Source organism: Hippopotamus amphibius, chromosome 2 (genome assembly GCF_030028045.1).
Source record: "Hippopotamus amphibius kiboko isolate mHipAmp2 chromosome 2, mHipAmp2.hap2, whole genome shotgun sequence".
Classification (NCBI taxonomy): domain Eukaryota; kingdom Metazoa; phylum Chordata; class Mammalia; order Artiodactyla; family Hippopotamidae; genus Hippopotamus; species Hippopotamus amphibius.
In genome coordinates this window covers 177,061,077-177,075,917 of record NC_080187.1, presented here as the reverse complement: position 1 = coordinate 177,075,917, position 14,841 = coordinate 177,061,077, and the positions used below count along the sequence as shown (strand labels likewise).

General features: G+C 39.4%; 2 protein-coding genes across 4 annotated transcripts in view; both read right to left on the bottom strand.

Annotated features, from left to right (window-relative positions):
- SLC12A6 (solute carrier family 12 member 6) overlaps nt 1-9,916 on the bottom strand; it is an 80,800-nt gene extending 70,884 nt beyond the window's left edge. For 2 of the 3 annotated variants that reach the window (XR_009051301.1, XM_057721463.1), the window contains exon 1: nt 8,284-9,916. Coding sequence is in view for 2 of the 3 variants with exons in the window: in XM_057721463.1 (XP_057577446.1) it covers nt 8,284-8,554 (271 nt within the window). In the remaining variant the exon portion in view is untranslated. The remainder of the gene's footprint in view (nt 1-8,283) is intronic. The other variant, XM_057721464.1, reaches the window with a different exon arrangement.
- A 3,217-nt stretch (nt 9,917-13,133) lies between these two features.
- NOP10 (NOP10 ribonucleoprotein) lies at nt 13,134-13,961 on the bottom strand. The gene is made up of 2 exons (XM_057722828.1): nt 13,818-13,961; nt 13,134-13,518 (listed from the first exon to the last, which is right to left on the bottom strand). Exons 1-2 carry the CDS (start codon nt 13,869-13,871, stop codon nt 13,378-13,380), a joined length of 195 nt encoding a protein of 64 aa, XP_057578811.1. The 5' UTR covers nt 13,872-13,961; the 3' UTR covers nt 13,134-13,377.
- Nucleotides 13,962-14,841: the final 880 nt, after the last annotated feature.

Here is a 14,841-nt window from a genome sequence, read left to right as displayed (position 1 = left end):
ATGACAGGACCCAAGAATCACCAACCAAAGAGCTAGCACTGGCAGCTACTAACATGGACTACTCAGTAACTCAGAATTTCATTTCTGATGTATGACATTTCATTCTTTTATTATGAAATATGCTATATGGGCTTCCAGTCAATGCTACCAATAGTGTATAGAAAATAAAACTGATGTTGAGCAACATATTGTCAAAACTTAGGACATATTTCTAAAAATGTAAAGAAAGGAAAATGAAAACATAATTTGAAACAAAATTTCCTTGTTAATTTTCACCTCAGAGAACAAGTGTTTTTATAAGTTACTGCTTCCTTCCTCCCTTGAAATAAAACTCCATTTTAAAACAGACCTACTGAGACATGGGTCAAAATATGAATATTCATTAACTTTAGATGGACTAGTGTAACTAAATCAGTAACTGTTCATGTAATTCAGCACTATTATACTGCCCTAGGTATTTGAGCTCATTTGTGTTAAAGACAGTGAAATGGCCAGCTTTCTTATGAGGAACATAGAACCTTAAGTTATTCTGGGAACATATCATTTTACTACTTTAAAAAAAATTTTTTTTTCCTTTCATATCCCTAATGCCAAGCAAAATAATTGCAAAAATGTACACGGAACATAAAAATTGCATTTCCTTATGCTTCCTCTCTCTATTATACATTTGCAGCTGAATAAATGTTTCAACAGAGCCAACCACTGTTAGCAGAAAAAGTGTAATGACAAGAATACTGGTGTTAGAATCACATACACTGGGTTCAAATCACTATTTTTCAATTTATTACTCATATGACCTTGGGCAAGTTACTTAACCTTATCAGTTTCAGCTTTTTCCTGGACAATAAATCCAACTTAGCTCAGCAAAAATTACTCTTTTTTAAATGAAAAAGTATCAACACTTATGTTTTTTTCAGAAAAGGGAAAAATTAACCTCATCTAATAGGAAAGCCTGTTTTCTATTTCCTATTAATTCCTAAAATTTTATTTGGAAATTAACACACTGCTAAATTAGAAAAAAAATAAGTCAAAAGCAGAATTTTTTACATGCATCTTAGGATGTAAATTAACTTGTGAAAATAAGTACTATTTCTGGATATTAAAAAATAGCTTAAATATTAAAAGCAAATGCTCTCAAAGATAAAGATAAATTTCAGTTGGATTCAATTATCATAGCTCCTCAAAGTGAAAATGTACATGTGTATACAAGAGTTTAAACTTATTAGTGTTTTCTTTTTTTAAAATTAACAATATGAAAAATGAATTCCCTTACCCCAAAAGTAAAAACAGCCTTGTCTGGTAAAATGGAAGAAATTTAGGTGCCGCTTTGCCAAAAAATCAATGCTATCTACCAAATGGTTCCAACTGTAAACATAAATGCTACCAACTGAATATCTTGCATGGATTTCTCAAGGCCATGTGAAATGTAATAAGGCTTAGCAATGGAGTAACAAAAATGCAAAGCAGAAGACTAAAACCTAGCTCTCAGTTAAAATAAAAGGAAATTTCTGAAAGAGAAAAACAAAAACTAAAGTCAGGATTAAGACCTAAGTATACCTGCCATTTCCTAATAACTTAATACAGCTTTTGTTTTCTATTTCTGTCCTTTCCAAGTATAAAAACTTAAATTTTAAGAAGAAAAAAAAAAAGCTTTAGTCCTTACATATTTTCAGTTAAGACATCCAGAGGTAACTTCAAATTTTCAAGTTTTGCATAGCCTCTCAGATTGACTTATTTATTGTACAATACTGGTTTGATTCTGAAATCTTAACTGTAAATTACGCCCGTGATTTAACAGTAGCTTAAAAGTCTTCAAAAGTAAAATGCACTTGAATATCAGAAATGTTAAAAAACATGACAAATGTACAACTTAGAACTGAGCAAATATGGCAATAATATTTCCTATTAATCAACAACTGAACTTCTGCAATTAAATTTAAAGCAAGGTACTGTGTGTGTGTGTGTATTGAGTAATACACTGTTTTACACAATCACAAAATAAAATGATTTCATAATTCCTACAATACAGCTCTCCAAATTTTCATACCTACTGCTAAGAAACACATCACCAAGAATTTAACACATATAATTTGCATTATTCTGAGTCAACAAGCCCACCAGGTGCAGCTGTGCAGATTATGTCAGGCCAAAGGGGCAAGGGGTGGGGGGGACTGAAATCCAGTTTGCCCTTCTCCAGTGAAGCTTGCAAGGGGTGCCATTTCAAGACTGGCTAGTCCAGAAGTATTTATTACACAGAGGAGGCAAAAAGGGAGCAACCAAGATTCAAAAGTTTACAGCAAAATATCATCCTTCTAGGTCAGTACAAATTGCCTTGAATGTCAGCATAAGAAACATTCCTCTTATTCTAATAGCCTTAACATAGAAAAGCATGACTTTTGTAAGATTCTTAGGTAACTAGGAGTGTCCTCTTCCTTCTTTTCCATTCCAGTACAGGTAATATCAAAGCAAAGTTTATAAGAATCTGGAATCAAGAAACATACCTCTGACAGGAAAAGAATGAGGCCTCTCATGGAAAGAATTAGGATGTAGAAGAGATGACCCAAGATAAAAGACAAGAAGTTGAAGCAATCACTCTTCCAATCACTAATACTTAATCAAATATCTAGAGTATTGTAGGACAGACTCTATAAAAGAGAGTCGTTTCTATTAACGTAGCTTTCTGGATTGCAGTCCAACCTCTTAAAAACCTGTATTACAGATATTTTCAAATATACACAAAATTAGAGAAAATAGTAAAATGAATCCTCCGGTACCTTTTACTCCAATTCAACAAATTATAAATGTTTGCCAATCTTGTTTATCTCTCCTCAACATTTTTTTGGCATGGGGGGAGGGAGGTGGAACATATTTTGTTGCACCTGTAAATATGTCAATATGTATCTCTATATAGAAAGGCTTTACATTACCACAATGTCAAAAATATACCTAAGAAAATTCACAATAATTCCTTAATACTGTTTAATACCAAGTACATGGTCACATTTCCCTGATTTCCTCCAAAGTGTCTTTTTCCACTTTTGCTCACATCCGACACACTGCATTTGGTTGATATGCTTTTTATCTGTAACAGCTTCCCCCTGACCCCAACCTCTGCATCACTCCTCCTCCACCCCATGCCATTTATTTGGTGAAAATTCTAGTTTTTCAGTAAAACTTCTCACATTCTGGATTTAGCTGATTGCTACTTGTGGTGTAAAGTAGTATATTATAAAGTTTAATCATTGGCTTGGCAGTATGGAGGAGAGGGGAAAAACAGATGTGGTCTGTAACCAAAACATCTCACACAAGTGATACCTGTCTCTTAAAAAAAAAAAAAAAAAAAAGTGGGGCGAAGAATTGAGACTGAAAAAAAAGTCTATCAGAGGATGCTATCAGGCAAGCTAAGAAGGTACCAAATCCATTTATTTTTACAAAATTATCCATTTTACTACCTTATACAATGTTACTTACAGCTCTCTGTTAGTGTGTCAAAGTGAAATGGACAGTATTTGATTACCATATAATATGAAAGGTATATTTAAAAGAAAGGTAATAGTCACCTACAACTGGCAATACACTGTAATTCACTTGTTTTTGTTCAGGGCAAAAAACTAGAATTTTTTTTCGAAAGTATAAAAAGAGTGCTTGGTATTTTGAAACATGTTCTTATGGAAAATAAAAAGACAGTTTTCCAACATTATTTTGATTCTTAGTCAAACATTATTTAACCCTAGCATGAGAGACTGATGTGATCTACCAATAACACAGAATTGGTAGACCAGCCAAGCGGGCTAAATGTCCATAAGTACTGTAATGGCACCAAGTACAGTTAAATACTCTGTAAGACCTACTGGCATTTAAGGAAAAGCCTGCTAGGCCTTATCCACTTGGTGAACGTCTGCTTACCCTCGTAAGCCCATCTCAGGTAGGAAGTTCTTCCCACGCATATAACATTAATCTCTCTTCCCTTTTGAAATATGGTCCCCAAGGCTGGCTCAAGAGCTTTTAAATATCATTGAGGCCATCAAGACATCAGTCACTGCAGCCACTCCCAATGGTGCACCCTGAGGGATTCAAGATGAAGAAAAACAGGATTCTGGCCCTAGATAGCTAAGGTGCATCTCAAAGAGTCTTACATCTCCGCATACATACAAAAACGCAAAATTCATTAACTTGAGATGTCTGGTTTTCTTTAATTAGCAGTAATCTCTTGATGTTTTGACTACTTGTTTTTTTTTGCAAAAACTCCTGTATCTCCTGGCTCCTCCCTTACATCTTCACAACAGTCCCTCAGAGCTATATGAGAGGCTGTCTTCCAGGTTTAAGTCTTCAGTAAGTCTCTCAAATAAAACATAATTCTCAACTTTTAGGTTGTGCATTTTTTTTTCAGTCGATGACATTATGTTCTGAAGATACAAAGACAACTTTGTGTCCCTGTCCTCAAGAACCTTACAGCCCAAGTGAGAAAGATAATACGTAAACAAAAAAATAAAAAACCAAAATTAAGTGAAGTAGGTGCTATAGTAGTAGTTTGTACAAGAGATATAGGGCCTTAAAGAACTGATCTATTCTATCTGGGTGTGGGGTTGAATGAGAAAAGGTTTCAGAGGTGACTCCATGAAGGAGAGGCTTATCTAAATTATTTTTGCATCTCTACCAGCTAACACCCCTCAATAAAAACTTGGTGACAGCCAGTCTCAAAGTTGGTACACTTAGAGCTCCTTGATTCAACTGGCTTTTATTTTTACTCCACTTCAGAAACCCACTCCCAAGGCTGTACACTAGATCATGTTAACACTGGAACTGGCCCACCTCTGTATCCATTAACCCCAATGTTCGACTGTCTGATCAGTCTTCAGTCCTACATCTTTCACTATCACTTCACCTTGTCAAGTCCTCCAGTCTCTTGGTGTCTCCATTTTACCTCATTTTCCTTAACTATATTTTTCTACTGCATTATTCTAAAATTTGCTGTATTCTTTTCTTTTTTTGTATTTTGATGTATACTTCTATTCCTGCATTTATCATACAGCATTAGAATTTATATGAAAATTTGTTTGCTTTCTCTATTAGATCATAACTTTCCTTGGAACAGTTATTGGATTCTTTCTATCATCCCTAACACCCAGAGCAGAGCCTGGCCCATAAGAGTTGCTCAGTAAATGTTGGTGCAAGTGTTCTTGTCATTTTCAACACTATTTCCTTGAGCTCTCCAAAGGCAGAACCTCTATTTTACCTGAGTATTTCCTATAATTCCTACTGGAGTGCCTCACACATATCAGAGCCTCGGGGAGCATTTATTGACCTATAAAAGGGTGAAATATTATCAGAGCCTGTATAAGACATATAAAAATAAGTTCTCTTCTCTATTTTGGTAATATTATTTTAACAATCATTTAAGTTAACCAAATGGTTATGAGGCAAATGTAAACAATGTTCATCATGGCAGAGGCAAAACGATATAATGGAAAGCCCTGGACAGAAGTCAAGAGGCCTGCTCTTCAGTCTTGGCTCTGCCACTCATGATCTACAAATAACTACCTCTGCAAGCCTTAGTTTCCTCATTTATTAAAATGGAGTGTGATCAGAATTTGATTCTTGATCATCTGAGATTCCCTAACTAACATACTATGGCTCTTAAAAATTTCTGTAATCACAAAAGTGATACATTCTCAATACAAAAAATTGTACATGCCCTACTAAATTGTTTAAATAAAGGAACACCCTATTTGGAGAGGAGGTGGAGAGGAGGAACACCCTCTCCACCCTATTTTCATAACTGTCCAGAGGTATCCACTTTTAACAGTTCCTTCTGTACCTTTAAGGCGTTCTTCATGCATAAGCAAGTACAGTACTAAGATTGCTGATTTTATTTACCAATTTGACAGTCCTATAAATTCTAATGGAATCTTGACAAAATGAAAGAGAACTATAAACACTTTGATAGCAGAAAGATAATTACTACTCCAAAGGCCAACAGCAGAAAAAAATTAAAACAGAAATAAATATTTAAAACTTGGTGTGGCACCCCACCTTGGTTGTGCAATGTAATGTGAGTAAAAGGTGTATCACAAGATAAGAAACTTAAGGTGGGAAGAAATGTGGGAGGCATGGGAATTGTGGGGAGAGAGAATCATACCAATGTCGAAACCACTGAAGGATGTAAAAAGTGCCCCCCCCCCAATCACAAAATTCTAAACGGTAAAACAGCAAACACAATTCTGAAATACACTATGAACTTAAGGATAGAGACCATTGTAGAAAAGGAAGTAGCTGTTTTCCTATACTAAATCTAACTCAGAGACAAATGTAAATTAACACATCCTTGATTTTCTTGACAACGGCATCCTTTGAAGATCTACATCTTCTAATAAGGGTATCTGCATATTACAAGGCCAAAGGTGAAATAATTACATTTCTAACCAGTTCTCTCTGATGATGTGAAAAATATATCACAAGATGATCATCATAAGAATCTTTTTAAAAGACAGTAAGAGAAAAAGTCATTGGGAAAGTAGGAAACTCGTTTCCCAAGAATACTCTAGGGAAAAGTGCAGTCTAATGGCTGGACTGTTAATTTCCCTTCATCTAGTACCAGGGACTATTTAAACATTAAGGAATACATTAGGTAGAGAACTAAGCTTTAACTTCTATACCCAGCTAAACAAGATAGATTTCACCTAGACATGTCCCCAGTTTTACCCTATGGTGTAAAGCAATACCATTCTAGACCTTAAAGAATGCTTATAGATAATAACAGAAGCCTGGACAAGGATCCTATTTCTGCAAGGCTAACACATTACTGACATAAGTCCACTTTTAAAAACAGAATAAAAATACAATTCCATTAATATGTAAGTCACAAACCTAACAACATTTAACTATAAATTACCTAATGACAATCACAACATTAAAAAATTAACACTTATAGTCTTTACCCAGTATTTTTACAACCTAAATACAGTATGATGGGTAAAAACTAAACCACAATTTAGAATTACTTTGTAAGAAGAGAAAATGATAAATTATTTTTTATTCCATAATGTAATTTTAACACCGTGGTACACAGTGTAAAGCCTGTCAAGAAGGTGAAAATTGTTAAGTCCAGGAATCGACATGTAATGTCTTCATAAAAAAAAAAATTAGTCAAGGATAAGTGAATTCTAGGACTATAAACTTTACCAAATCTACCTTGTCTCCAGACATTAAAAAACACAAACAAATAAGGAACTAAAATCATTCTAGTTTCCGGCACCCTTTAGGTTAGGAGGAACAATATTTCCTGACACCGGAAAATGGCTAGTCAGTGGCTGAAGCTATGGTTTTCAAATGTGGGTAGAATATCATTTTAAGAGACTTTAAGATTCTTAAGAGAAGTTTTCATTACATGACAGATCTACGTTAGTTAGAACACAGCACAGCACTAAATACATAAACCACTACGGCATTTCTCAAACTCTTCTACATTACAGTCCAAAAAACGTTATGACCTCTCTGTTTTATCTCATCACCTCTTTCTCACCAAACGCAATGAAAACCTCCAAGCACGATGATGCAAATTGGTTTAGGAAGCCAGTCTGCAGTGGTCAATATAAGTCAGAAGTAGCTTGTGTGCTACTTGCTGACTACAAGGTCTCAGTACTCATTACATTCCATCTAAAGTTCAAAGTGAAAAAAGTACGTGGGAATCAGGCCCTAAAAGCCGCTTCTGAATTCTCCTTTGGACAGGATTGCCCACTCAGATCTACCCAGCTTCACCTTGAGTGAGCTTAGCCACTTGAACCACTGACTCTGTAAAATATAAATTTTTAAAAAGAATTTTGTGATACAGTATCTGAAGTCTTTGATGGAAAGTCAATAACTAAGATATGATCAATAATTACTCCTCATAACTGGCCTTTAAAAGCAAACTGTAATAGTTAGAGCCCCAAAGCCAACTCTCCACTAAATTTTACAATTTAGGATTCTCCGTGCTGAAAAATTAAGTTCTTTGATATTTATCCTTAACCAAAATACCAATTTCAATTCTATGAAGACAAAAATGAGGAAGTCAAAACATACATCTACTTCCCTTCTTGCCATATACCTTTCCACACACCAAATCACTATTGCAGAGATCCACTATGCTAATCATTATTCCAAAGGGTGCCTAAGCATCTCAAAAAGAGGTACCTTGCTTCTTGATGATTATTCTATAACGCAAAAATGATCTCTCGGGTATACTGTCATCCTGGACAAATAAACCAGTAATGGAAGTATCTTGCTATATGTGTTTCTACTTACCCTCAGTAACATCTTGGGGGTTAGAAGTCCGGTCACTGGCTGGATCCAGTCCAACAGTTGCCAGTGAAGTGGTGGCTCCAGACATCTCACTCATAGCCTCACTACGGCTTGTTTCAGGCACACTTTCCCGGGAGCTAAATCTTACTCGGGAACTGGATCGAGAGCTGAGGTCCGGGCTGGTGTCTGACAAACCTGGAATGTCATCTATCTTCGTTGGTGTCACCATGAACCGAACTGAAGCCATCTTGGTGGTGGTTTCTGGAGGATGCATTTTTCTTTTTCTTTTCCTTTATAAGCACAAAGAAAAAAGAAAAACCCTGCAAATCCTTCCTCCTATACTGGCTACTTTTGATTGCAAAAACAGAAACGACAACTTTTTAAAAAAAAACCCTCAATTACCTTGATTTATGCCACAGAAAAAGCCACTATATATAAGGATCCTTCTACTTAGAATTCAAGCTGCCCTAAAAAGTGCACTACCAGCAGCTGAAAAATATTTAAGAAAAAAAAAAAAAAGACAAAATGATGCCAATCTCATGTAACTTCGTTCCTTCAGAATGAAGAGATATCTAGTTATCTCCACTGGTCCTGGGATGCGGGCAGAGAGCCATGGTCTCAGAGAAGCAGGTGACGAAGCCTTTCTAGCCTCGACCTTAAGGTTTCGGCCGAGGTAGTCAGTCCTTTATCTGCAAATGTCCCAAGGCTAGTTGAGCAAAGTGCGCACAGGCCCACCCTTATCAGGCGAACACAGATAGCATAGATCAGACTGCGAAACCGTATACACCCGACCACCTGTTGTGTATCAGGTGAATACCCCACAGGTCGGGCTGGGAGGAGGTGTGTGTAGAGCCACCCGATGTTTCCGAGGCCGATAATCCACTTGGGTCTGGTGGGAGAGGTGCGCATGCATAACGGAAAAAATATCGCACACTATGGATGGAGGAGAATGAGGAGAGAAGGGTGAGCAGAGGAGGCTGCAGGGACAGAGCGGATTCCTGCCTCCGAGAGGTCTGCGCGGGTGGCCTGCCGCTCTTCTGGCAGAAAGGTCCCTGGGGTCTGGCAGGAGGCGTCTAGCGGATCGAGACTCTGCGGACTACAGCTCAGGGTCGTGGCGGGTAGCTGCTAGTCCATCGAGCCCCGGATCGGTTCGCTGGGTTTCTCCTGCGAGTGACAGGACGGGCCACCCCCTTGCCGCAGACGCCTTCTCTCCTACCAGGGCCCCGGCGCAAGGTCAGCCCCTCGCTGTTCTTCCTTCGGGTCCTAACAGAACAGGAGACGGCCTCGCAGGCTGGCCCTGGCTGAGCAGGAAGGAGCGGCGAGGACGAAGTCGCAGGTGCGGAATCCCGGCGCCAGCTGATGCGGGTGCGCGCGCAGCTGTTGTTTACCACCGGTAACTGTTTCCGAGCCGCGGTGCGCGCAGGAGGGCTCGGGCTGCCGGGGAGGGCGCCCCCTCCCCGGCCAGACGCCAGAGCAGCAGTTACGTGACCTCGCCGCCCCCAGCCCCGGGACCGGCGGGCTGTGCCCGCGCCGCCGCAGCCCCTCCTTTTCCTCCCAGCTCGTTCCTCATTCGAGGTTAACGGTCCGAAGAGAAGCCTGGGGGAGCGGTCGGAGGGCGGCACCGTCCCACAGGCGCCCGGAGGCCCCGCCCAGTCTCTGCTGCCCGCGAGGCGGCGGAGAGGGCTGCGCGCATGCGCTCGCCCGGGTCGCAAAGGGACAGGCGGGTAAAGGGCAGGGCCGAGCGTGCGAGGCGCGGAGCACGGCGGGAATTGTAGTTGGGTGTGGGGCCCTGAGGTGCCTGCATCCGAGAAAGATGCTTTTTCCTCTTGCTCCTGCTGCGTTGCACAAACTCACTCTGGAGGTGGAGGTATTTCAGGGAGGAGGCGATGCTTCATGCCCTGGGAACCTCAAAAACCTCTTTAATAAGAGCGTCCCTGAAAATACCATTCATTAATTTCTTTGAAAATTACAAACCTGTAAAAAAATTTTTTTTAAATTACAAACCTCTCAATACCATGTATCTACAATATGTGGTATATATTGGCTATACATTGGAGTTTTTATGCAGTGGTCTATTCTAAAGCACTGTATGCTCAAATTTATGCATACTTTGTGGTACATTTTTTCTTTTTCCTGTCTTTTGGGAAAAAATGCTGTTGGTTTTCTTTTTTAACAATGTATACATCTATCAAGTCATCACGTTGTACACCTTAAATATATACAACTTTGTCAATTTTACCTTAGTAAAACTGGGGGAGAAAATTGCTGTGTTCATTTTCTAGTCAGCCTGAAAGCTCCGTTAAAGAAAACGTTTTTAATTTTAGACCTGGAGAAGACATTGAGATACTTTCTCTTGACTCCACTCTGTTTTCCCTGCTACTGCCACGAGAATATTTTTCTTAGCACGTTTATTTAATGCATGAATAAAGGTTTCAATATACTCGGCTCATCAATGTTTTGTTTGAAAGTTATTTCCTAGAGCTTTGATCAATACATTTTAATTTATTAAAGTATAGTTGACTTACAATGTTGTGCCAATCTCTGCTGTAGAGCAAAGTAACTCAGTTATATACATATAGCCATTCTTCTTTTTTATATTCTTTTCCATTATGGTTTATCACAGGATATTGAATATAGTTTCCTGTGCTATATTGTAGGACCTTGTTGTTTATCCAAAGACATTTAAATTCAGTAATCTGGACCCTGGCTTTGCCTGGGTCCTTGCTCAGCACAAGTTTAAGAAATGTTTAAGATCATCCTTAGTAATAGATCAGAACTATATTTAAGACCTAAGTCAGGAAATTCCCTTTTATCAAATGACACACAAAGTCCAACGTCTGGTTTAAAAGATCCAGGTAACAAAATGGAAACTAAATTCCTATTTAAAATGTAAATCTCCTCAAAGCTTGATTCTTTATAAAGGCTGTGATTATTCATTCAGGCCTACAGCTTTCTTAAGGAAATAAGAAATTTATCTCCTTGAGGGGTCAGTTTTCTCCTCAGGCAGGCCTGCTGTTCATTCAAGTCATAACAGACTTTCCCTTTATTAAAAAAATATCCTGGATTTCTACAACATCAAATTTTGTTTCACATCACAGTGTATTTTCATTCACTTTACACTATACTTCCTAAGACTCTTCTCCCATTTCTCAGCACATCTCAGAATGTTAATACCTAGGAGATCTCTTAAGTAAAAAAAAATCTGGGGGATAATCACACCAATTTGCCTTTTCATTAGTCTACACAGCAGGTAGCATGGAAAATGTTAATCCTTTTTTTGGTGTGTGTGGGGGGGTAACATAAAGACAGAATCACAGTCAACATTTTAAAAAAATGCTAGAATTTACTGACTTTGGTTTTTTTTGGCTACTCCATGGGGTGACTTCAAGATCTTAGTTCCCCCACCAGGGATCCAACCTGGGCCCCTCAGCAGTGGAAGCTCAGAGTCCTAACCACTGGACCACCAGGGAATTCCCCTGACTTTAGTTCTTAAAAAACTTACATAGCAGATCCTTTCCCTAGTCATTTGCAGAATTTCTAACATTTCTTCAATCATTAACCCTTGATAGGACAGGTCTTTAAAATCCCTCAGATTCTATGCTAAGAACCTTGCTCAGTGAACAGGCTAAGAAACAAAAAATTGCTTGACAGTAAATACTTATTTCACCATTCTCATAAATTTAAGTAAGTAACTTACTGAAAATCATCTGTCTCTATTAACTATGACTCAAGCCTAGAGATTTCCTCAGCAGTCAACAACTATCCTGAACTTTCCTGCTGGGATGGTCAGACATCAGCATTCATGAGAAACATATTTACTCCTTTCCAGGGCCAGTCTTGATAAGTCAAATTTGTGCTGATTTAAGTTACATCTGCTTCTGGAGTCTAGAATCTTGGTAGAAAAAAGAAGATTGTATAATTGGAATGCAATCTTCACAAAGCAATTTTTAAATCAGTGGCACGAAGCAAACATTCAAATTCAATGTCAAAGGCCATGAATCAGAAGATTGAGAAATACTGAGTTGATTAACCTGATAAGGAAAGAAGCTAACATTTCTTGAATGCCTGTATACATTAGTTTACCTCAACATTCCTCTAATATGAATTGGATTAAAAATTTATGGTTACTCCATGATAGAAGCTCAAGTCCTAAGAAATCTTCCAGGATTTAAAATAAAATAAAAAATTAACCTCCAAGAGTAGCTTGAAAAACAACAAAACCCCCTGCTTAAATCTCTCATACCTCATCTTCTAAACAAAGATTCATGTAGAGTTCACACATCAGCTACCTACCGGAGAGAATATAAAGTTAGGTGTATGTAAGAAGAGGGGACTAAACACCTGGGAATATTTCCAGAAGGGCAGTAAACATGCATAAAGGCACTCCTATTCAAATCGGTTGGACAAACACAGTAGATATATTAAGATCCACCACCGAACCCTATCGATTTTAGAGTTGGAAGAGGACTTAGAAATGATGAGAAAAATGGAACTAAACAGGTTGTCTCCTGGCTTCTAATTCAATGCCTTCTCTCTGCGATATAGCTACTATTATTTTTCAAGCAACTCTTTCATTTTCAGCCAAATGTCATTTCAAGGGATAAAAAAATTACCTAAGTGACAACACAGGTATTTTTCAGTGAATACTGTCAGCTGTACAAAAGTCTTTCTTAAGCTTTCTTCCCCTTCCCCAGCACCCTCCTATGACTCACAGCACAGCACTACTCTTGCCACAGCAGCCACCAAAGTTTCTCTTCCAAGTGGTCTTGTTGTACCCCTGGGGGCACTCCTCCCTCTCATCTCTCTCGTTTTCGTTTTTAAACCACTCCATCTTCCCACAACATACAAAGTAAGAGCTTTCAAATCATTTTAATAACCTGGCAGTGATTCAAAGTATGAAAAGACTCAAACATCTTCCCTTTAAAGGGGATGCTACCACCACTGCCTCACAACAAGCATGATCAAAGGCAAGGAGGAGACTGGATTCAAGGAGCAAGGGTCGTAGCAAGACTTCAAGGATCACAGACTGAAGAGCTTGGTTTCAGAAAGTCTCCTGAGGCTAGCAGGCAGCAGAAGAGATGAAATTTTAAGAGATCCTCAGAGGACGGGGCGCGGTTGCTGGGTCATGAGCACCTTGAAGCGTTTCTTGATGGTGATTCGGTGTCGAGAGTATTTGTCGTCTGGAGAGAACCTAGCAGGGTGGGCCGAGCAGGTCTGCTGTCCCACAGGATCAAGCTTCTGCTCGAGGAGGAAAGAGAGAACATAATCTCAGTACTGGAGCGGTGGGGAAAACCTAACCACTGGCGTGTGAGGGAGAAGGAGAGCGGGATGGGGAGGGGGCAGCGCGAAAAGGGTAAACATGAAGACCGGAGACCCGACTGTCAGATCAAGAAGCCACACACTCCTGCTTTTACCACGCCAGGCTTCTGGGCTCTCCAGTCCCCCCACCCAGCTAGGAAACTCACTGGCTCATCTCGACCGCTCCTCCCAACGACATTTCTCGCCATGCCCATATACAACCTGTTCCCTCTACCCACCTTCAGCGTGTAGACCCGGTCTCCCTGCTCGTTGAGGTAGTACTGGAGGAACATGACCACACCGAAGCGTGAGCTACCAACGCCTTCTGCAGCTGCCTCTTAGCAGAAGCCCTCACGTGTTGGTCAATTTCCTTCCTGTATAGCCGGAAGTCCCGTTCTCAAAGCACGCCGGGAAATGTAGTCCAGTTTATGCCTTTCTCCAGCTGGCCAGAAGGGAGCGCACTAGCGCGGCACTTGGCCAGTTGCAACCCAGTTGCAACCCAGTTGCAACCTTGCAGGCGTTCTAAGACACGTGGAGTGTGCCCACTGTGTGCCAGACACTGCTAGGCGTTTAGAGGGGGGTAGGGATGGATACAAATTGAATATTAATTAATAGAACCCCGTCTTTATCTCAAGATGCGTACCCATTTCAGAGGCAATGGGTTTCTAGTACCTGAAGAAACCAGGGCTCCAGGATCCAGGGCCCCTTTTACCTTAGGGAAGAAAGAAGCTTGTCTTCCCTCCCCTATTTTACATCCGGTTCCCTCGCCCTATTTCAAAGTATTGGCGGTAAAGAGTGCATGATGGGTATTCAGTATTCTGCACAGCGAAGACAGCGTGAAGTTATTTTATGAAACTGGTGAAGTATGTTTTAGTGGTCGACCCAAGATTCAAACTCAGGTCTCCACCACAAATTCAACGCTCTTTCTTATAGTGGTGAGTAGCTAATAATAGCATAAGACGCACCTCATAGAGGTATTGCGAATTTTTAAAAGAACGTACAAATTCTCCTTATAGGACTCTAGTTTAAAGGAATGAAAATTGGAACCCAGATATCATTACGAAGGTAATCGTTGCCGTATTATTTATAACGGCAAAAACATTGGAACATATATTAATTTTATAGCCAGAAAAACGTGAAAGCATTTTTTTAAGAATATAGTTTCTGTTTACTTGTAGTTGCATAAGATACCTTTGTAAGGGTTCGGAAGAAATTCGATTTTCTCTGGGATAAAGAACTCAATTCCAGAGGAAAAGAGCGGAG